The sequence below is a fragment of the Myotis davidii genome, unplaced genomic scaffold (assembly GCF_000327345.1).
Source record: "Myotis davidii unplaced genomic scaffold, ASM32734v1 scaffold609, whole genome shotgun sequence".
Taxonomy (NCBI): Eukaryota; Metazoa; Chordata; class Mammalia; order Chiroptera; family Vespertilionidae; genus Myotis; species Myotis davidii.
In genome coordinates this window covers 73,608-97,234 of record NW_006300164.1, presented here as the reverse complement: position 1 = coordinate 97,234, position 23,627 = coordinate 73,608, and the positions used below count along the sequence as shown (strand labels likewise).

Here is a 23,627-nt window from a genome sequence, read left to right as displayed (position 1 = left end):
CCTCTGTTCCCTGCCCGACTCCTTGCTCCTCCCCGCCCCGCCCACAGGCTTCGGCATTGGTGGCAAGTGGGTGCCCCACCGGTGCATCAGCCTCCTGGAAGGCGTGTCCAGGCCCTGGCTGGGAGGGCGCCTCTGGCCTCTTGGCCCTGCTTAGGCCCCCACAGGCCGGCTCTGCAGGCTCTGCATCGACAACCTCCCCAGATCTCAGGCCACAGCCCCACCCCAACTGCAGCCCGGAGGAGGGGCATCTGGGGTGTCCCCAACGGAAACTGCTCAGGAATCAAGGGCCTGACCAGGGGTCACTGATGGTGAGCCTGCACCCACACCAGAACCACGGCCCGGGCTGCCATACCCACTAGTCGCCCCTTGCTCTGCCGCAGCTGCACCCCAGGGGCTGCCTGTGTCCTGAGGGAGGGGCCTGGGGAAAGCCAGGGAGGGGCAACCACACAGTCCACTGGGGGAAACGAAGCCACAGACACTGCAGCCAGCAGGTCTCCCTCCAGCCACACACGTGGTGACTGGACCTCTTCCCACCAAGCAGGGGAGGGGGCAGGGAAATCTAAAGAGTTCAGAACCTGAGGAAGCAAACTGATGTCAGGGCAGAGGCCAGGCATGTGGCTCCGTGGCAGAGGGTGGCCTAGGAAGGCCACACCCAGAGCTACGTGGTGGTGGGCAGGGCCTGGGAGGTTCCACAGCACATGCGGTCGGCTGCCCGTCACCCCCACTTCTCCCAGCTCTGTGGAAGGATGGCTGCCATCTGGTCTCAGGAACTATCTGTAATTTAATTATCTCTCTTTCACTTTCTACCTGATCCTGGGGCTGTCTTCCAAACCCTCTGGTTCCTAGAAATTCTGGAGCTAAAGTGTGTGGTCCATACACTCTAAAGGCTCTGCACCCCTCCCAGCACCTCACAGTTGCTGCGCCTTTCAGAAGAATACAATTTTTCAAACATCAGATTTATTTCAAAATGTGCACATTACAGTTTTTAAATACAAAATGTTCACTTTCTTTGCACGTAAGAAATTTCAGACATTTTCATGTCAATTAGTTTCTTCTTAACCAAATTCTCCCATTAAAAATAAATACATTTAAATTACTGAACCATTATATTCATTGTCTCAATAGTTTCAACTTTAGAAAACACACCTGACGGTAGCATCCAGTTCTGAGCAGGCCACCACGTGAGGTGTGCAAGGCGGCTCACACTTGCAGGTGAGACCCTTCCCGCGGCCGCATGGCACCGGCGGTCTGCTGGAACCTTGCCCCTCTGATGTCACAGATGTGACCTCAAACCGCAATATTACTATGAACCTTAGAAGCCAACATTGCCTGTCAAATGGGTTGATGTAGGACAGTGCCCACTGCTCACAGAAACTTACTTTGGGGGAGAAAACGACATTTGACACGAACCTAAGGCAGTTTAATGAAAGAGGCCCAGGATTTCCCGTGGCCTCTGTAAACTGGCCCGTTTTCAAGTTGAAAGGAAACAATATGGTGCTGTCAATAACCAGGCACGCGAGCCTCAGGTTTAAACCAGAGGCTTCTAGGGGTTAAACGTGTCACCAACTGGAAACCTCTGGCAGGGGTGGCGCAGAGGCTCAGCTCAGGGCAGGGCTCCCTGTTCCTGGCCACGCCTGCCCCCAGGTGGGCACCGGGCTGGTGGCAGCGTTGCAGGCACCATCCTCGGGCTCCCCTGAGCTGGGCTGGGGCAGGACCTGGTGTGAGTAGTCCACACGTGCTTAGCCGCTGCAATGAGGGAGCATGCGGACACCACAGGCACCGTGGAAAGAACTACTTACCACCATCACGCACACAAGGGGGCACAGGCACAGACACACACACACACACACACACACACACACACACACACACACACACGCGGGGGCGCACACTGCTGAGCATCTGCATAAGGGTCTCAAAGGAAATGCCCCCAGGAGTTCGTTTGTTTACGCATTTACTTTACCTCTGAATGTTCTGGGTTTTAACACATTTAAAATAATGTTAAAACCATTAAATGGTAAATAATTAACCACCAAAGCCCAGTGATAGGCCCTGTGCCAGGCCCTGTGTATTCAGGCAAATGAAGTCTGGCCTTAGAGATGCCAGCGAGACCCCGTGCACCACCCACTCTGGCTCTGGGCAGTGCTCAGGAGGGCAGTGGGTGCTGGATGGCAGGGGCCCAGGCGGAAGCTCTGCTCTCGGGCTCACAGTCTCCTGACTGCCAGGGACAGGCAGCCTGGGTGGCCCTCACGCACTGAGCTCTCTCATCACCAGAGTAACAACCAACAGGCCAAGGCACTGTCCCTGAAGAGTAAGACGAGCACCACCCTCCCTCCCCACACCAAGTCTATCCCCCATGGCGGGGATGGGGGGGGGGCGGGGGTATCCCTGGCTACATTCAGTCACCCCTTAGCCTCCATGGGGAAGGGCTGGGTTTTTCTCCAAATCTCCAGAGGAGGTCGTGCACAATGGATGTGGAGCCCAGTAAACTTGATGAAAGTGGGTGCAAAACATTCTTTTTGGCCTGGACACCCCACTCCCGTTTTCAGACCTAGAAGAGTAAAAACATAGAAGTCGCTTTGCTATGGATTTGTCAGAGGCGTCCACGGACTGTGAAGGCCGGAACGCACACAGGCCCCAGCTCTGGGACCACAGCTGCCATGAGTGGGGAGCAGGCCCCCTGCCTGTCATCCCTGATCAGAAACGTTATAGCCGCAGGCGCGGGCGGGCTGCTCAGCTCTACACTGACGGACGGCGGTGCCGGCCTTTCCACCGCCGGGACCGCACTCGGAAGAAGAAGAACATCACCATCAGGAACATGGAGGAGGCCACGTAGAGCAGGACGCAGAGGCTCATGTCCAGGCTGGAGAAGCCCATCCCCAGGAACGGTGCAGCCGCCTCCACCTCCCTGCGGCCCTCAGGCCTGGCTGGTCCCAGGTGCGACACCTCTGAGGGGCGAGGTGTGGGAGGCAGGGCCCTGGGCTGGTGCAGGCTCTCGGCCCCGTGGTCTCCAGGCCTCTCGGGGTTGGCTCGGCCTCCCTCTGGCTCCTCGGCCTCGCCCGTGCCACCCAGGGCCGCGGCGTACGTGTGCATGAGGTTGTCGCTGCCGTAGTGCCGCTTCAGGAACAGGAGAACCTGGTCTTCGTCCCAGCTGTCCAGGCCCCTCAGCTCCTCGTGGCAGGCGGGGCAGAGGTCCGGAGTGGGCCACGCCACCTTGGGAAACCTGGGGTCCTCACTCAGGTGGCCTGGGAGCGGGAGGGAGGCAGCTGTGGGGAGGCCTTCCCTCAACTCGCCCACCACCCAGGGCTGCCACGCCACTGGCCTCCCGCCCACGGTCAGGTGCCTGCCTCCCCCACCCTCTTGGTCCACCCACACCCACTGAGACCTCGCCGCGGGGACTATATGACGCCTGCGCCCCTCACCCCACCTTTCCTGCACAGCTGCCCCCGCTTCCCTAAAGCATCCTCGGGCGGCCCCCATGGCCAGACTACACTGCCACTCACCTGCCCTGCTCCTGTCTGTCCCACTGCTTTGCTAAAGGTGGGCTGGGACTACGGGACTAGGAGACATCCCATAGGCTGCAGAAAGCCCTTTTGGCGACAGGGTAATGACGGGGGAGGGGGCACGGGCTCTTGGAGCTCAGTGCTGCCAGGGCAACTTCGGACTCACTGGGAGCACAGGTGGCAGGCAGAGGCACGGGGAGACCTGACACCTGCAGCAGGGCCTCCACGGAGGGGCCTTCACCTGCACCGACAGGAGGGCAAAGCTGGCAAACAGAAGGGGCCAGGGCCACGCCACGTGACCAGAGCCAGCAGGCAGCTCTGGTGCAAAGAGCAACCAATTTTCTTTAGTGCTTGAGTTGTAATATGTTTTTGTAATACAGTGGATTAAATAAAAACCAACAGTTTAGTGGGTTTTCTATTCATCTTTATCAAGATTTACTTCTGAGTGGAATTATTTTTAAGCCTAATTTTAATCTGCCACTGATTTAGGAGCAGTTTGAATTACTTAACTCTGAGAAAATGTATGCGCCCTACTTAGGCTTTAAACAAAGCCATTTTGAGGAGTTTGATTTATTGTCTGAGAGCAGATTTTAATGACACTAAAATTCCTTCCTGAAAATTAATTATGACCCAAGCCTCCCGCTGCGTCTCACTGGGCCTCGTGGGCTCCTCAGGGGGTGCATGCTGCCTGTCAGCTTCCACGTGGCTCCAGGGAGAGAACAATCTGGAAAGCAGGCGCCCTGGAGCCTGAGAACAGCCCCCAGGGAGGTCCTGAAACTGATGGCGGAGCAGGGCTGGCTCCCGCTGTGAGCTCAGAGCAGGCAGAGCGGCACCAAGGTCAGGTCATCCCCGCGAGCAGTGCTGCTGCCCACCCCCCCACCTCCCCACCCGCTCACAGGCACGGGCAGGCCACCATGGCTTCTGCTTACCTGCCAGGCGGCTGTTCACGAGGTTGTGCTTCTTCCAAAGCCAGAGGATTGCTTGGTCTGGGGTTTTCACGGAATCCATGGACTCTTTAGCCATTTCCTCAAAATGCTCCCCACACTCTTTGCAGCCGAAGAAGGTGAGCAGGTACCTCCGGATGGTCTGCAGCACCGCCTGGGGGTCGTCTTCGAAACCTGCAGGGACCAAGCACTGTGGCACCCCGGAAACAAGGCACAGAACAGGCCTGATGGTTCCTACTGGAACCCAGGGCTGGGGTGGTGTCGGGAGCCAGGAACGGGCTAAGGCCCGACATGAGTTTGGCAAGAATGTCAAACTCATGGCCCACAACCAATATTGGTGTGTCCAGGCAATATAACGGTATGTAGGAAACATTTTAATAAAAATTTCATAACTTATAATTTTTACAACATCCTGTTATACACAATTATTAATAACGAACTACAACGTTCGCTAATGACTGATGACTATCATCGTGTTGCATCCATTTCCCTTACACGACTTAACGCGCAGGCGCACCATTTCTCTCCACTGACACCAGCAGCGAATGTTTTAGCAGCCTATGGCCACGTCATTCGTCTTGGACTGACTTGTTTGGTGTGTGCAACAGGAAATATTTCACTTTCGGAGAACAAGAAAACTAGGTTTATTTGCATTAACACTTATTAATTTGTGTAGTTATTCAGTGTCTGGTAAATATATGTTCTAGAAAAAATATTAATTTTTGTTAAAATGTTCTATTATTTTATGTTAACGATGACTCATTTATTTCAGCCCTTTGTATTCAGCATGTTTCTATCAAAATAAACGTATGTTTCTAGGAAAATGGGAGCTGTTGTTTTTTGTGTGGCCACATAAACTTTTATTTGGCCCGTGTCAGCCTCTGAGTTTGACATGCTTGACCCACGGCAACAGGGCTGCTGGCCCCACGGCCTCTGCCGAGCATGCGCCTGTGCAGCCCCCAGAACAAGCACCAGGGGAAGGACCTCCTGGAGGCGAGCCGCGCCTCTGACCAGGTTCTGGCCTCACCCCCAGAGCAGGGCTCTGCCTCGGGTCGGGTGGGGTCCTGTGCACGTCCTCCCACCTCACAAGCAGGCCGAAGGCTGGTGCCGGGGCCACAGCGCACTCCTCTAAGTGCTTGCTTTGCTCCGAAGTCCTTGCACAACACAAGCCCAGGTATGCACGTGGCCTTAGCTTGTGCCTCTGGGGGTGCCACCAGCTTCACACTGACCTTCCCAAGGGTAGCCTGGGACGAATGGGCAGTGACCAGGGCGGTCTGGGGAACGGCAGGCACCCACCTCTGGTGGGAGCGCTCCAGCATCCACCCCCAGTGACAGCCCCGCATGGGGCCTGAGAAAACACACCCTGACGTTTCGGGAGAGCAGCCACAGGCAGGGGGGCAGAGACAACGTGGCCCTAATAGGGGCCCTGAGAGAACCAGAGGGCAGCCTGGGCTGGGCCTCGAGGGCCTCTCCTGACAGCTAGGAGGGGGGTTAAGCATACAAAGGGGACCTTGTCAGCATTAAAAGACAGGCAGCAAGGTAACCGGGTAACAAAAGACACACTTTTGAGACTGAATCCGTCAGAACCAACAGCAGGCCCTCGTGGTTTCTGGCTGAAGCCGTTGTGGCTCCGCCTCACGGCCACGCCCACTAGCCCTGAAGCCCCAGCGGCCTAATTCCCATGTCCGTTAGTCACTAACTGTGGCGGCCACTCCACTCGGAGTTGTGAGCTGAGCCGACTGCTCCCAGGCTGTGTCCAGGGCAGTGAGGCAGTGCCCACAGTGAGATCGCCACGTGCATGCTCTCGGCTGGGCTCTGCCCGTGGCCCCTCGCCGGCAGCCAGCAGTCCTGGGCCGACATCTGCTCCGCTTCACTGTAATCCTCCTTTTCTCTCCCCAGCCAAGCACTGCTCACTGCGACCTCCCTAATCTTTAAAGTGCACAAGAACCACAAAGCTCTACCTGAGGGGATTAGGGGACACGCAGGCTTTTAGTCGATGGGCTTAAGCGTCCAATAAGGAGAGGAAAACCTTCCAAGACATAATCCGGCATCTCCGTCTGACCCAGTTCTGCAGCACGAGACATGCTCCTGGTAGAACTGCAATGTACGTGGCTCTGCTACCGGGCGAGACCCCGTGGGATCTGTGTGCTCCGCCGTGTGCCGCCCTCCGACACAAGGCAGAGCTACACCGCTCCGCAGTCTCCTGGGGACGCAGCCCTGGCGGCTACCAGGCTGCCCTCAGCGTGTGCTGCTGCCAGGGCAGGACCCGGAAACGCAAGGCTCCGGCTGTGCGCACAGCTGAGCTGGTCTGACGTCACTTTTGTCCGGGAGCTCCGCGTTGCCCCTAAAAGTCATGCTGCTCTTGTCCTGTGTGACAAAGGTCCCCTTTGTATGCTTAAGAGAATCTCAAGTCTCAAAGCCCACCTCTGCCCCATGAGACCCCAGAACTCAGCACTGCCTGGACGAGAGCTTCGTGGTAAAAATGCCCGAGGGCGGCCCTGCCCTCTGCACCCGGCAGGTGAGCCCTATCCGACGGACAGGGTGTGCGGAAGCGAGGCCTGTGCCCGCCGAGGCCCTGAGAGCGCCTTCCTGGGTGTGGTGAGAGCAGGCCGGGTGCAGGGCTCGGACCTGCTGAGTCAGACCAACCGCCAGGCCTCTGGACGAGCACCCACCGGTCCCACACAAGAGCCACCACCTCTGGGTTAGTTTGTTAGGCAGCAAAAGGTACCTATGGATTTTACACTTTCACTGGAAAGAACATTGGACTGTGTGAGTCAAGATGTAACATGAGCATCAGTGAACCTCAGCAACTACGACAATGACAACCAAGCCCGGCTGGCATGGCTCAGTGGTTGAGCATCGACCTATGAACCTGGAGTCACGGTGTGCGTCCCGGTCAGGGCACAGGCCTGGTTGCAGGCTTGCTCCCCAGTAGGGGGCGTGCAGGAGGCAGTCGATTGATGTTCTCTCTCATTAATGTTTTGATCTCTCTCTCTCCCTCCCTCTCCCTTCCTCTTTGAAATAAAAAACATATTTAAAAAAAGGGAAATGACAACTGAGACAGCGGCCTGCTGGGGCCAGGCAGTGTCCGCACAACCAAGTCCAAAGGGTAAAATATCCAGCACATTTCGTAGTGTCCACGGAGCATGCAGAACATGACGACTCTGCGTTAGCTACTTCTGGTGACTGAAATTAGTAAACCCACTCAAACTTTGGTAGTTTTTTCTCTTATGGCAGGCGGCCCCTGAGATGGCCCCGGGACGCCAGCTCCCGCGAGCAGGCAAGGCCATGGCTGACTTCTAACAACCAGAACACGCACAGCGAGGGACTCACTCTGACGGAGCCAGTGCTGTGGGAGCTGCTGTGGAGAGGACGCCGGAGGAACAGCCAGCAGGTGACACCCAGGCCCTCAGGCAGACCCGCTGCCCTGGGAGAGGACCTGGCTTGGCCACACCAGATTCCTGACCCACAGACACTGTGAGAGACGAGTACACTGCTTCAAGCTGCTGGGTTTTAGGGTATCCTGTCAGGCAACGAGAGATAAAACGCCCTTTCCTACTGAGTCTCACGCCTGTAAAACACAAGCAGAGGTTCCCACAGCAGGTCCTCTCCCGGGCTGGGACGGGGCGGCTGCAGGGCATCTGCACGTGCTGGGCCCAGGGAGGGGAGAACTCGGCTCCGCGTTGGGCGCGTGGGGTCTGTGACCCGGAAAGACGCTCCCTCCGCCTGCTGAGCAGGCCCCCAGGGCCCCCGATGACACACTGCCTTACAGCCAACGCCCCGCGGCTGAGCTTCAGCTTCCGACGGCCCGGCCGGCGCATCCCGGTGCGTCGGGGGCAGACAGCACCTGGCTGTGCAGGGACGTTACCTGTGCCATCCAACGCATCTGGGTGGGTCCCGGCCCGAACAGTCAGCAGGTGGAACAACTTCCAGAGAGAACACGTGTAACCCCTCAACTCCGGGCGGCTTCCTTGACAGCCAACCCACTTGATCTCATCAGTGAGGAATATTCCAGAAATCTGAGCCAAGAAAGAATAACAGATACAGAAATAGCTGGTGAGTGTCCTCTGACTGGTGGTAGTTACACACGGGAACACGTCTCCAAACTGTGAGCACTTCCAAGAGGCTCACGCCAGGTGCGTGCAGACCACGGCCCTGGCACAGCTAGTCTTGGCGAGGATGAGGCTCTCAGCGACGCTCACTATGGGAACACAGCCCGAGGAGCAGCTCAGCCACACTCTTACTAAACATCAATTTTAGGTGCACGATTCCGTCTACTCAAAATTTTCTGAACAAGCCCTGGTGCCATCCCGTGAGAAACCACCCCTGCCTGCGCGGGCAGCCGTCACCAATGTCCCTGCACTGAGGACTTGACAGGGAGCGGACAGCACCAGGGACAGAGGAGGAGATGTGCAGTCATCATGGGGACTGGGACAGAAGCCACCGCAGAGGGGCCTGAGGCGGGGCCGCGGGGATGCCCGTGCGTGGGCAGGAGCTGGGAGGTGCGCACCCGCATCTTGTTGTTGACCAGGTCCAGGATGGCGTTGTAGGGCACCCGGTCCAGGGGGAGGCTGGCCAGCCACTCCTGCAGCATCTCCAGCAGCTTCCTGACGGGCGGGCGGCCGGGGAACAGCTGAGGGGGAAGCACCACACTCAGACCCCTGGGAAGGCAGGCAGCCCCTCAGGTTTCCAGGAGCAAGTGTGACCAACTGGTCAGCGTGTGGCACTCACCCTGCACCCTCACACCTGACCTAACTTATGACGTCGCTGCTGAAGAACAGCAGCCACAGCACACTGTCAGCCCCGGAAACTCTTTTCCCACAGGTCGCCCAGCACCACCACCAGTTACGAGCATGAATTTCAAGTCTGAGTCAGCTGCAGGAAGACGGCTGAGATATGCACGGCCACGCTGGCCTGGGAGCTGGGCCCGCTGCTCGCTGAGCCGGTGCCGACAGCGGAGGCTGAGCAGCGAACCGCTGAGCAGCCGACGGCCCATGAGCAGGAGGACATTCTGGAGATTCCAGAATTCTGAACCCACAACAGGATCACAGCCTGTCCAAGCAGCTTTCCTTTACTCGTGGGAAACGCACTAGGCGCCTCCTAGTTATTCCTTTAAACGTAAATCACGTCGCAGTGCTGTGACTGGGGCCCTAGGTCTCTGCTGGGCCCTAGGACCCTGGCTAGGCTACCCCAGCAGTCAGAGAGCAGAGGAGCCACAGCCAGGCCCAGACAGGGCTGCAGGGGCAAGAGAACCAGGGCTCAGACCTGCCCCAGGAACCTGAGGGGGGTGGCCTCCCGCCTCCCTCCTCCGGAATTATCTGGGCCAGAAAACAACAGCCGGCCAAGGCAGGAACTAAACTTCCAGGAACACTGCGCTAACTCCTACTAAACGCGGAGGGTGGCGCCCACAGCACTGGTCACGGCCCCCCCAGCAGACTCCAGAGGACGAGGATGGCGGCCGCGCTGTGCCCTCCGTGAGGGTGCTGTCCGCCTGCTCCTGTTGTCCCCATCCCCCACGTCATGGGGCTGCTGGCATCAGCCACACACCGAGTCAGTCCCACAGTTCCCACCACACTCACCACCCACCTGGGCAAGTGCCCCTGGAGATGGCCCTCCTGCCCACGCCCCTCCCCACCAACCCAGGCCCCCTGCTCGGTGCCCCTTCAGGCCTGGCGTCTGCATGAGCCACGCCCCCAGTGCCAAAAGTGGGCTGGGCACCGCTGGCCAGCAGAGTGCACATCCAGCTCAGGTCGGCCTCGATCCGCAGGGTCACGAACCGAGCCCCAGCCCAGAGCAGACCCCACACACCTTGGCAACGACAGTAACAAAGTCCTTGAGTGTTTTCAGCTCGGCCCCAGCCAGTGTCCTGTGGGTGGCCAGCTCCACCCTCAGGAGGTAGTGCAGCCCCGACTCCAGGTCCGCCGTGTACAGTTTTGACCTGAAATTAGATGTCACAGAGCCAGGTATGAATGCCTTCTCTCCAGTGAGCCGCCTCCCGTCCCCCAACCCCCGGGAGGCCTGAGCCTCCAGCGAGCTGAGCCCGCAGCTTCCTGTCCACCTGGGCCTCCCAGTGCTCACCTCCCACACCTCCTGTCCAAAGAGCACTTGCCTGTCAAACTCTCTCCACACCACAACTTCAGAATTTTGTTCTTTGCTTGGCTTTTCAGGCAATGCAAGCGATTTTTTCCTCACATCTGGCAACGACTTCAAATAAGAGGAAAAAAATGACCGAAGAGGCTTCATGCTGTGAGAAAGGGGTGGGTGGGTGTGGGCTGAGCCGGAGCCCGAACCTGGCTGAGCTGCCCAGGCCCCTTCGTGAGGGAGGGCAGCTGTACTCCCCTCCCGCCCTTCACTGCAGGTGCCATGGGTGTGGCCTCGGAGCTGGCCGCGCCCCCCTCTCCCAGGACATGAGACAAACCCACTGCCCTGGGCCCCAGCTGCTCAGGGACCCGGGGGTCTGGAGCCAGCTGAGCAGCCGCAGCATCAGCTCTTGGACGTGTGGAGGTCTCGGCCTCGGTCCTCCCGAGCCTGCTGCTCAATGGGCCCTCGAGCTACAGGGCGTGTGAAGGCCGACTGAGACCTTCCAGTAGCTCAAGGTCACGTAAAGTGTGCCTCTATGTTACATCGCACAGACGACAGTCCCACAGAACGATCCTCGGTCTTTGAGGCGAACGGCAGTGCTCAGGGAGCTGGGGGAGGACAGTGGCTGAGCCTGGCCCGGTGTTCAGCCCTCACGAGCTCAGTGCAGGTGGTACAGACACCCAGCTCCCCAAAGCCCGAGGCCCCCAGGCCAGCGGCGGCATGAGAACCACTCAGCAGGGCGGAGAGGTGGGGACCCGGCAGGCAGCACAGGTTTTGGACGTGACCTAACCCTTCCGCCCACAACCTTTTCCAATTTGGGATTCTCTCAGGGGCCCCAGCGCAGAGGACAACTGTGCTCTCAGGAAGGAGAGTGGACTGAGGGGATGGAGTCCAGAGCCCACCCGTGCCCACCGCTCACTGGGACACAGGCGCGGACCAGACCACATCTGGCTTGGTGTGAGCTCCCACCCAGATGGTTCCGGGATGCCACCACCAAACAGTCCTTCAGCCAAACTACGCTTACATGTTAATTAGCCCGTGGGACCCATTTGGGTAAACCAGGTAACAGGAAGGAACGGAAGAGATGCCAAGCTTCTCCAGAAAGGCCGGGTTGCTGTCCAATGCTCTCTTCACCGCGATGTTCTCGTAAGGACTCAGGTCCAGGATCACCTGCATCAGGAGGGAAGGTTACCCTCGGCCCAGGCGGGTCCACAGGGAGCGGCGCACAGAGGGAGTCCTGCTCACAGAACCAGAGCAGCGTCACCGGGAACACTGCACTGTCTTCTCCGCACCCAGATGGTCACATTTAAGGCAACTGAGCCACGGACATCCCGGCAGAAACCAGATGGTCTGAGGGCACCTGACAGTGGCCCTGTGCGGTACTGTCTCAGCCAGCACATCCTCCATGAAACTGACCCTCAAGTGCCCCCCGCCCCCGGGGCCACAGCCCCAGCATCCCCGGACAGCAACAGGGCCCTGGCCTCTGCCTTGTGCCGAGGTGGGGCAGGGGGAAGAGGATTCGGCTCTGGGCAGAGCTGAGGAGCTGCTGCCTCCACCCTGGCAGCCATCGGGCTGACAAGCTGGGAGCCCAGAATACAGCAAACCAACTGGACTCCAGAGCATAGCAGCAAAGCTGCACCACCAGGCCCAGGTCCCGCCTCCTGAGCCCTACGCCCACGTGGGGACAAGGCCAGCCTGTGCCCTACTCTTCTCCTGCCCTCAGAGCGCTTCCCCACTGTCTTCTCCACAAACCAGACGATTCACCGAGTAACACGAGTACCCTAGTTCTCACCCCCGGGGTCTCGGCCCAGGCCCCGTGCTGAACCCATCACGCCAGGACCCGACAGGATACAGACATGGTACCTCACGTCCAACATATGAGCTGTTGCTCTCAAACAGAATAGCCACGTAGTAGCCCTCATGGTTGTCAATGAGAGAAAGAACGTCACTGGGCCTTTTAAGAGGAAAAAAAGGCTTTCAGTGTTTTTACGAACAGTGAGCTGGCCACCAGGTACAGGGCCCAGCCCACTTAGTGCACATCTGAGTTTGCAGAATAAATTCGACACCTAACGTGCCATTTTCTCTTACAGAACCACGCACCGAAGAGGGTCCAACGCCGGGCAGGCGGGAGGCCTGTTTGCGTCCGTGTGGTTCTGCAGGAAGTCAACCATGGCTTGTCTCACCGTCTGCAGCTCTCGGTCAGGCCCTGGGGAAGCAACCACCATCACCTCGGTGACCTTACCACATGCCTCCCCCACCCCCCGTCCCCAGCGGGGTGCCTCGCAAGCGAGAGTTTGGTATAGACAGTGGTGAGTCCAACAGGAGGCTGCACGGTGAGGTGACAGGGACGTATTGCACACAGGCGTGCAGACACAGGCCGGGCACGCGGACTCCACCCACACCTGGTTCATACCAGGCAGGACGGCCTCTGATTAGAATGCAGTCACCGTGGGCTGACTGGTCACCGTCTGGGGCCTGATCTGGGTGCCAGCTACCTGGTGGGCCCATTCATAAAAATTCACCAGGTGTGCACTTCTCCAATATTTTTTTCAATTACAAAGTTTACTTTTTTAAAAAATAAAAACTTTATCACACCCTAGCCAGTCTGGCTCAGTGGATCGAGCGTTGGACTGAGGGCCTGGGTTTGATTCTGGTCAAAGCGCACATGCCTGGGTTGCGGGCTCGATCCCCAGTGTGGGGCGTATAAGAGGCAACCGATCCATGATTCTCTCTCATCATTGATGTTTCTATCTCTCTCTCCTTCTCCCTTCCTCTCTAAAATCAATAAAAATATATTTTTTAAAAGTTCAAAATAAAAAGAGAATCTTAAAAGCAGCACAAGGAAAAAACTAGTCACACCTGGCTGGTGTTGGTCAGTGGTCAGAGTGTCAGTCTATGGATCGAAGGGTCTCAGGCTTGATTCCTAGTCAAGGGCATGTGCCTCGGTTGCAGGTTTGATCCACGGCCTTGGTCGGGATGTTTGCAGGAGGCAACCAATCGATGTGGCTCTCTCACATCCCTGCCTCTCTCTCTCTCTCTCTCTCACCCTCCCTCTCTCCCACTCTCTCTGAAAATCTCCTGGGTGAGGAGTAACAAAAGCCAAACAAACAAAGCCTCTGGCTGAGACTCGCCTGCCTGAGTGCTTAAAGGAGGTGGGCAGGAGGCTGGTGGCAGGGCGTGAGCTGGGGCTGCCACAGGCTCCTGAACCATTTGTCCATGATGGGTACTTGAGGCAAACCTACGGTAAAGGCACAGGGCTTATGTCCTTACCTTTAAAGTTTTCGCCAGTTGTAAAGTCCTTTGTAAATGCTCTGAAATACTAAGAGGAAAAACATAGGACAAATGAGACACAGCCTTGCCTGGGGTCTTGTCGATGTATGATCTGTAGCCAGCCAATGAGCATTCAGGTACCCCAAAGTCACCTCCCCCCAGAAAGTCTGCTCGAAGCCCTGAGGCCCCAGAGGAGGAGCCAGAGGTTGTATCTGTGGATCTGAGGCCTCCTGCCGGCGTACGGGGTGATTCGCTCCCATCAGCACCGTTACTTACACGCTTTGACCCAACAGGGCAGAGCCACAGACAGCACCTTCCCCGACCCTAAGGGTCTCACTCTAACGTCACAAAGGCTTCCAGGGAGGGTGACAGGCACCAATGAGTATCTCTGAGCAGAAGGAAGCATTTTCTATTGAAAAGACACGTTGAAGACAGTTACGGACGGGAGCGGTATCGCCACACTCACAGCTGAGCTCTCGAAGGACAAGGAGCTCTGGAAACGAGTGGGAAACAGACACACGACCCAAAAGGAAGTGGGCAAACCCACGTGCAGACAGACAGGTCACAGTGGGGTGTTCCGAGGACCACAACCAGACAGGCTCGTGGCCCCTGGTCAGCAGGTATATCCTGGTGCAGCCCCACCCAGCAACACACTGCCAGGCTGTGCCCAGAAGGCTCTCGCCCACATAAGGGCACACGTGCAAGTGTTGTCACAGCAGCCGGAGCGGAACAGCCAGGTGGCAGCAACGGAGGGATGGTGGAGCGTGCCCCAATAATGGGGTGACTGTCAGCAACGTCCTCTCAAGTAAGAAACTCAAAGCTTCCAGGCAGCACTGGGCCACGTACGCAGCAAACAAACCCAAATGGGAGAACGCTGGGAGGGTCAGACTCAGCCGAGAGCCAGGGGATGGGCTGCAGGGCTGGGCCGGGCACGGCCTGTGTGAGGCCCGTGAACATGTGGGGAAGGACACGCTTGGCACAAGCTTGAGGGCTAAGGGGAGGGGGCACGAAGCTCCCTCAGCGTGTGCTTCCCATGGTGATGTGCTCTCGCTCGTGTGCAGGCGTGTGACTGTGCATGTGTGCACACGCATCCCCTGTACATGGTTCTCTGCCTTCCAGTTGTTAACCCTCTGCCCTAGTGGGAGATGGGAACACATCTGTCTGGGGCCCAGTGGCGTGCTCAGGGTGGCCAGGCTGGGCGCCATAGCAGGGGGTCCTGCAGGCACCCAGAGAAATGAGCACAGCGCACGAGGCGTCAGCTCACGTGGGCCACACGTGGGTGGGGAAGTGCGGAGGCCTCAGACATGACTCTAGCAGCAGATCCGACCACCCCACCCTCACCACACAGACCCCACAGCAATGTGCCCAACCCCAAGGGGGGACCAGAAAGGGACCCTCTGCAAGCAGACACTCCCACCGTATCTACAGAAGCGCCCCCTATGCTGGAGATGGAGGGGCTGCCTGTGGTGATCCCAGCTCGGACAGAAGGTCCAGCAGAGCCGCGTGGCAGGAGGGTGCTCACCCGGAAGCTGGGGTAGAAGTGGATGTCGTAGGTCTGGCACACCTCGTGGTTACTTTTCTCCGCACAGTCCAGGGCAGCGACGCGGATGGCGGCGGCCCAGTCTGAAAAGCAGAGCGAGACCTTCGGTGTGAGAGAGAAGCATGGACTGCCTGCCTCCCGTACGTGCCCGACGGGGGCTGCCCCGGCCACCTGTTGCTGCACAGGACGCCGCTCTAAAGAACTGTGCCACCGGCCAGGCCGGTACTTTTATTAAGGAAAACTCCCAACACCTGAATGAAATAGAGAGAACAATGCAGCCACGTGTGACCCTGTCAGTGCCAACGATGATCAGCTGCTGGAACCTTGTCCACCCAAAGGCCCCCCACTTCCAGAACTGTACCCGCCAGCTGCACTTCTAAAGGACAGGGCTCTGCACCCCCATCTGCCACTGCGTCATCACGGCGAGTCGTCACACGCTCCCCCAGCAGCAAGCACCCAGCGATGCACAGCTCCTAACCGCCTCGTCTTTGCTTTAACTGTTTGTTTGAACTGGGTCCAAACGAGGATGTTGGTTGGGACTGCGGACGTGTGCTGTCTCCTGTCCCCACTTGTCCTGCTTGTGGGAGGACGTGGGTTCTCTGCTTGCAGCCTCCCGCCAACTGGCCCCCTGCCTCCGACTGTGTCCGACTGCGTCCAAGCTCCCACAGCACAACATGACCCTGGCTGCCTCCCTTCGAACTGACCACCTGCATGCATGAATTCCCAAGGCTGCAGCCAGATGGGCACTCAGTCCTCCTGCCTCCCTTGTAGGTGGAAGCTTCCGTGCAGTGGACACTATGCTCCCAGCGCCCTGAGGCCAGTTTCAAAGGAACGGTCTCCACATCCTCCAAAGGCTACTCGTGAGGTGTTCCCTGTACGAGGTCTTTCCCTGCTTCTCGGACGTTAAGATTGATTGTACCACCCATGACCCTTCCTGCCTGCGGACGCCCGAGGAAGCAGGACCAGAGCCAGGGCGGCCTCTGCAGAGACAAGCGCAGGGCACGCAGTGGGGCCAAGTGAGTCCTGCTGCCTTCTCCCGCAGCTGTGACTTCTGTGCAGGTCTCACAACTGCCTGTCACCGAGAGGCAAACGCTGCCCTGTGTGCACCGTCTCCCAGGAATGTGGTTAAAAGCAGGTGAGTTCCCTGAGCTCTGATATGACCTAAAGCTGCAGAGGTTACATGAGAAACACGCCTAGGATGCCGAAACCGGTTTGGCTCAGTGGATGGAGCATCAGCCTGCGGACTGAAGGGTCCCAGGTTGGATTCCGGTCAAGGGCATGTACCTGGGTTGTGGGCACATCCCCATTGGGAGGTGTGCAGGAGGCAGCTGATAGATGTTTCTCTCTCATCGATGTTTCTGGCTCTCTGTCTCTCTCTCTTCCTCTCTGTAAAAAATCAATAAAATAAAAAAATAAAAAAATAAAAATAAAAAAAAAAGAGAAACACGCCTAGGAGAGAAAACACTGACCATCCCTAGATCCGGCACAATATGAAGGCCTGCATATAACACCAATTAGTGACCGCTATTTTCACCCAATCTACCCCTTTGCTTAAACAGGCATACTTTTTTCTTCTGTAATTATAAAAAGTTAGCCACCATTAATAAAGCACAAGGGGTCTAGTAACAGCAACATCTAAGCTGTGTTTTCCACAACCAATGACTGAACATTCGAGCCTCAGAAACCAATTCCTGTCTTGAGGCCACGGGTGGGAGAGAAGTGCCGGGCCCCCCCCGAACCGCAGGCCACCCCTCCAGGGGCTCGGGTCACCGGCCAGAGGAGGTGACGCTCACGCAGACAGCAGAGATGGCTGTTGAGCAAGGCCGCGCCTCCTCTCCTCTCGGATGCTGCCTGCCCAGGCCTGCCCTCCCACTCGGTCACAAAGCATCCACGAGGTCCCAGCTCACAACACAGGGCCTCACTGTTGGTTGGGAATTTCCATGACACACTCACCGCTGCCCAGAGAGCGTTAAGGAAAGGAAAGCGGCCAACACTGCACACGCAAGTCACAGGAAATGTCAGGCAGCCCTGCAGCCGAAAGGTGGCGGACACTCAGCGCCCGGACAGTGGGACTGGCCCTGCCTTGTGATTCTCAGGCACTTCTCGGTGTGGTACTTAAGAAAGCGATGTGAAACCTGCTCCCGCAGGGTGCGTGTGGGGACCACAGCCCAGGCCGGTGTGCCTTTGCCCACTACGTTCTCCAGTTTCTGACCTCACAGCATTCCCAAAGCAGAGGCTCCACGTGCACAAGTGTCCCAAGGCTGCGGGGAACACTGCCGGACGAACTCTGAACACGGTGGGCCAGGTGGTGCCGGTGCTGCAGGAACGCTCCCGAGGCTGACGGCCGTCAGCCCTGCGTTCAACAACTTCATCCCCTGAATGCAGAAGCTGAGGTGCAGAAGAGCCGGGTCCAGAACGGGAGGCTCCAGCACAGGCCTAGGCAGTGCCCGCCCCGCCCCCCCCCCCCCCCCCCCCGGCTCTGGGCACAGAACCTCCTACACGTGCACCCACACTTGTTCCCTAACGTGAACACTGTATCCACCTCTGGCCTTGGGGATCCTGGAGGACCTGGACAGGATCATCGCAGAAACCTCCCTCATCAAGTCCCAAGTCCCAGGAGTCAGGGCGCTGGAGGGTGCCTGACCCTTGCATAGGAACTCCTGCCCTCTCCCCCTACGCCCCACCTACTTGCCATCTCCATCACTGTCCCAGGCATCCCTCCCAAAATGCAACCCAGAGACTCCTGATCCTCTTCCTCTGCACCCTGCGCCCATCCTGCCCCCAGAAGTGGGAACCCAGCTCCCCTCCCAGGGGCACCAGCCCAGAGGGCCTAGCTGCCTTCTCCTGGTTGGGGGAGCAGGCTCGGGGGAGCAGCAGAGGCCCCTCTGCAGGGAAGGTGGGAGCCACGCAGACCACAGACACCAGCCCGGTTTCCAGGCTCCAGCTCCTCAGCCTCCCAGCGTGCAGGAGGCAGACCCCCCTCTGAAGCAGGCCCTGGGCTGGAGGCTTAAAAATGAAAACCTCGTTTTCCACAGGAATGTCACCAAGTGCTCATTCCCGCCTCCACAGCTTTCCCTCAGGAAGCAGCAGGAAACCTCCACTCGCACTCCTGACACGTGCAACCCTGGGTTCCACAGAGCCCGTCCCACACCCGCTTCAGGGCACGGTGTCTGAAAGCAAAGGCCTGAGTGCAGGGGGCACGTGGACATGGTTGTGAATGACCGCAGAGCAGACATCGATCTCACTGGGGCTCGCAGGAGCACACCAGCAGGGCTAGGACGGTGGGGGGCTGTGGCCCGCCTGGCTTCTAGGACCCCTGAGAATCCACAAGTCTGTCTGTAACCGCCATTCCACATACACACGTCCCCCGGAGCCGGCTGCCGTCCGGTGGAGGGCACGCCGACCCTCACAGGCCTTTGTCTGTCTTTGAAAGAAGGTCGTCTGTGGGAGGCCACCCCACACAGCCAGGGAAGCTTCGGTTACTGTCCCTGCAAGTCTCGGGGCAGATGGGCAGCATTCAGGGAACACAAAAGAGACTCTCTCTGTTCCCAAACAAAATGCAAGCCGTTTCAAAGGTTTGCTTCAGTGTATCTGCCCCATTCAACTGGGCTCCTCCCCTCCTCCTGCCCACCTGCCTGTCTGGGTCCCACACACAACGGAGACACCACTGTGACCCGAAAGCACAGCGCCTGGTGTCTCTTCCCCAGCAACACGCGCCGGCGGAGGCTCTGCGGCTGACACCGGGGCACCACCAGCAGTAGCCACAGCCCTTTTTTAGGACCATGGGCTTAAAAAAATGCATGTGAAACAATTACGCCTCCAGATACGGTAGACTAAAATTCATTTCACCTTTACGTGTCAAACAACCTATGGCTGAACCCAGTGGTCGGCAAACTCATTAGTCAACAGAGCCAAATATCCACAGTACAATGACTGAAATTTCTTTTGGGAGCCAAATTTTTTAAACTTAAACTATATAGGTAGGTACGTTGTTATCAACTTAATTAGGGTGCTCCTAAGGCTTAGGAAGAGCCACACTCAAGGGGCCAAAAAGCCGCATGTGGCTCGCGAGCCGCAGTCTGCCGACCACGGGCTTAACCTACCAGGATTAAGCCTTTTACTATTACTTGTCAAGTTCTAATGAAAAGGTCTGCGGAAGTCTATTCCAGTTGCGCATGAGTTGGTCTGGATCAGTGGTTGGCAAACTGCGGCCCCTTGAGTGTGGTTCTTCCACAAAATACCACATGCGGGCGCGCACGTACAATGCGATTGAAACTTTGTGGCCACACTCAAGGGGCCAAAGAGCCGCATGTGGCTTGCGAGCCGCAGTTTGCCGAACTCTGGTCTGGATGACAGGACAGCGTGGGAACTTCCAGGTTTAAAGGAACGCAGGGAAGTGGCCCTCTTAGCGCAGTAGGCAGTGCGTCAGTCTCATAAAGGAACGCACGGGACTTGTTTCCAAGGCACAGCACCCCGTCTGGCTTCCCCACCCTCGTGCCGTCAGGGCGGTGTGGGGTTCCCAACCCCAAGGTCCAGCCACAGGAAGGCAATTCTCCCACCTGCTACAGGGCCCTTCCTGGCTGAGCAAAGGTCTTTTCGGATAAACTCCAAGCTCACACCACACGCGGACAGGTGGGAATTCAGCCCCACACCAAGGAGCAGAGCAGCCCAGGTTATCCGGAAGCTGTGTGCAGAGTCCAGGCAGGTCTCGGAGTCTCACCCGAGCCGAGGGCCCGGCGAGGTTAAACTCAGGCTGAACGGGGTTCCACAGCAGGCACTCCGGGGCTGAAGCATCATGTGTGAGACAGGAAAGGCTTCGAGAACAATCCCGCACGTCTTCAGGGCCGAGGCGGGACCAGCAGCACTTACGACCTGGCTTCCTCCAGGTGCAGTTGGAATGAAGCGGCGTCTCACAGGTGCACCTGGGCCCACAACGGGAGGAGGCCCCCACTGCCTGCCTCTAGCCTCCCTTGCAGCCTCTGAGACCATCCACGTCCAGGGGAGCTCCCACAGCCCTCCTGGGCTCTCCACCCACCACTCCTGCAGGTGATTACCGCTGCCACCGGCACCCCATCCTCCCAGGCCCCTTCCTTCTTCCAGCGAACAGACACTGGTGCCCGAGCTCATCACCAAGAAGGCTGCAGCCTCGCCACACAGAAGCCAAGTCCAGACCAGGTGATGGAGAGCTCAGAGAGGGCAGGGCTCAGGGCCCCCCTCTGGCCTCCGTCCACTGCAGACCCGGGGAGTGAGCCATTCCGCTCTGGAGTGGCAAAGCCTGTCACCCAGCTGTGCGACCACTAGTGGGCGACTCAGTCTCATGATGGGACAGGATAGACAAGGTGTGTGTAGTGGATCCAGCCCCCTCCTGTCTCTCCTCCACAATTCCAGGGCCAGTTACGGGAAACCTACCCCGGCTTCCCTAAGGCGAGAACAGATACCAAGGACGCAGTGCCCAGTCTCCACAGAGACATTTCAGAGGCACCTGGGTGTGGGCTGCCCCAGGCACAGGCGTCTCACTGGTTGGAGGAGCAGACAAGCAGGCTAAACCACAGCTCCAGGCTGAAGGGTTTTCAGGAACAGGGCACTTTGTTCAGCGAGTCCTTAGAAGTGACAGCCTGAGCCAGATCTACACAACTGCCTAGTGACACTGGCTACTCCCAACAGCAGACCTTTTGCTTGTCAAGTCACCTTTCTTTCTGAGAACATTAACTGAAGCAGGGGACAGTGAAAGAAGGACGTGCTTAGGAGAGAAACTGGGAAGTCAGAGAAAAGGGGCCTTGGGGACAGGGTCAGGGGGTCAGTGGGAATGCACTGCCACTGCCCACTGCTCCCCTGGCTACAAGTCCCATGGGGTCCCTTAGATCTTAGGAGGGAAAGGCGTGGGCGTGCTCTTGGGAGGAAGAGCTCAAGCCACCTTCTCAGAGGGAAAAACATTTATTTTCAAAATCTTGAAAACGTCAGTGAAGAGCTCAAGTTCAATGCAAATCTAGGAAAATGATGGTCCTATGCTGGGCCCAGAGGCCCTGCCCAGCTGGGAGGAGCCTCTGGGGCATTGTGCTCCTCTAAGCAAATGAGGGGCCAGTTAGGAGGTGATGGTGGGAGGACAGCAGGGGAGCAGACACTCATCTAGCTCAGTGCCCACCTGCCACCCCAGGGCCCTCAACCAGGGAGCAGAGCCTATACCGCAACCACCCACTTTCTAGGAGCCACTCAGGTGCAGACACTAGGAGGGCGTCGGGTGGGGAAAGCTGCTGGACACTTGAGTCCAAGGTGTGGGTGCCCTGGGAGGCTGGCCGGACAGCCGGTCCAGTGACTGATCGGGACCAGCGTGGTGACAACTGCGTGACTCCACTTAGACTTGCTAAATAGAAAACCACAGACATACGTTTCAACAGTAAAGATTTAAAAAAGAGAGAAAACCACAGGCCCCAGGCGGCTCACTTGTGCTGGAAGCCCATGGCACCAAACCCTTACATCCAACAGCATAGTGCAGCCCTCGTAGGGTGCAGCTTTAATGGTCTGCCCCTCCTGGTCCACACCAGGGGGTCATCTGCCCGACAGGCCCCTGCCTTCCCCTAGGGAAGGTGTCCTTGCCTGAAATGATCCACTCTTCACTTCTGCCTATGAAACCTTCATTCTATATACCCCTCGGAGAGAGACCTTCTAGTTCCCAAAGGGGGTGCTCCCGGTCCATGAGGCACTTAATAAAGCCAATCAGATCTTCACATTTGCTGTGTGGAATGGTGTCTGTTAACAGACTGGACGGAGGGCGCCAGGGAGCACAGCGTGGAGCAGAGGGTGAGGGCCCTTCTTCCCAACGCATCCCCAAGGCTGAAGTGAGGCACAAAGGCCTGCGGTTGGTCAGCCGCACAGGGACACAGGGTTAGAGTTAGCGGACTCCTTTGCTGAGGAACTGGAGGGTGGGGTCATCCACGAGGGGGAGCCACTGCCAGGTTCCCGGTCTCCTTGGCCACAGGCCCTTTCTGGCCGCACGTCCCCGGAAACAGTGAGCCTCCGACTTGGGCTGGTGCCGACAGAGGCTGGGCCTCATGCTGAGCTTCTGACCCATGGGCCTGGGCTGGGCTGACAACGTGCATCCCTATCAAGTCCCCAGGGGACACTCCGTCAGAGCTGGCAGCTTGGCTCTTGGGACCCTCTGCCTAGGTCCCCACAGACCCCCCTTCGCGCCCTGCTGTGCCTCCTGTGGCCTGTGGGTCACAGCGTCTTTAACTTTTAGCCCTATCTGCCTCCTGTCTCAGGCCTCGTTTTTCCGGCCTGGACTTGGACGGTGTCCAGCCCCTTTAAGATAACCTTATTTGGCTAATAGTTAAGTTAATCACGCCACTAGGTACAGATGTGATGTTTCACTTTCAGAAGTAACCCTTCTTACCTGCTGGTTCAGCGAAGGAACAGTTTGCAATATTTTAATCATAGTTTACGATTTTTGTATTCCAGAAACTAAACTGAACAAAAGTAAAAATATGCAAAAAATAGGTGATCAATGTCTTACCAGAGCTACCTGCATTTTAATTGACATATCTGTTTCTGTAACCAAATAGCAAGTGAGAACTTAAAAACTCTTTATATTATTGAAATGCCTGTTTGCTCTCAAAGAAAAGACTTAAAAAAACAAACAAACCCTGTTCAGGAGTTCTCTGCCTCGGCTGTGACCAGTGCAGAACACGAGGGACTTAAAACATCAGATCAGAGAACAAACCCTTTAGAATTAAAAGGTCCCAACGCCGAGTGGAGATGAGAATGCACCTGAAAGATAATCATTCACAATTACGCACAAAAACCCTATCGAGGCTTCGCTCAGGTTTCTTTGTGAATCGGGTTGGATCTGAGAACAGGGTCGGGTGTGAGACCCAACAGCAAAGGCCGGAGGGAAGCACAGCGCTTGGCCCCCGTCTTGCCCTGGAACATAAGCACAGGTGAGCTCACACCTGCCGGGCCCGGCCTCACCCCAGAGCACTTCCCACTCCTTTCAAAGCGGGGCGCTCGGCTGGGCTGCGGGGCGGAGGCTGCACCCCGCCGGCCACCACCACGCGCACCGGGCAGACGAGGAACTCAGACGAGGAACTCGGGGCAGCAAGATCCCAGAGCGGAACCTCAACCACAAGACCTGGGGCGGTGCCCGGCTGCGTGTCTGTGACCGAGGAACCACCCGCGAAAGGCCGGAAGGTCTTTTCCTGCGTCTAGAGGCAGCTCCAGGGTTCGGGCGCCCACGCTGGGGGCTCTGCGTATCCCTGTGGGCAGCCCCCAAACCAGGAGGATCCTCGGCCGAGA

The 23,627-nt window shown here is 57.6% G+C and overlaps 1 protein-coding gene across 1 annotated transcript in view; it reads right to left on the bottom strand.

Annotated features, from left to right (window-relative positions):
- Positions 1-940: 940 nt before the first annotated feature.
- QSOX2 (quiescin sulfhydryl oxidase 2) overlaps positions 941-23,627 on the bottom strand; it is a 30,057-nt gene continuing 7,370 nt past the window's right edge. The window contains exons 4-14 of the mRNA XM_015572321.1: positions 15,321-15,563; positions 13,799-13,847; positions 12,629-12,734; positions 12,392-12,482; positions 11,553-11,698; positions 10,557-10,691; positions 10,256-10,385; positions 8,958-9,080; positions 8,316-8,466; positions 4,433-4,621; positions 941-3,245 (exon numbers count right to left, since the gene is read on the bottom strand). Of these exons, the coding sequence (XP_015427807.1) occupies positions 2,740-3,245; positions 4,433-4,621; positions 8,316-8,466; positions 8,958-9,080; positions 10,256-10,385; positions 10,557-10,691; positions 11,553-11,698; positions 12,392-12,482; positions 12,629-12,734; positions 13,799-13,847; positions 15,321-15,563 (1,869 nt within the window). The 3' untranslated portion in view covers positions 941-2,739. The remainder of the gene's footprint in view (positions 3,246-4,432; positions 4,622-8,315; positions 8,467-8,957; positions 9,081-10,255; positions 10,386-10,556; positions 10,692-11,552; positions 11,699-12,391; positions 12,483-12,628; positions 12,735-13,798; positions 13,848-15,320; positions 15,564-23,627) is intronic.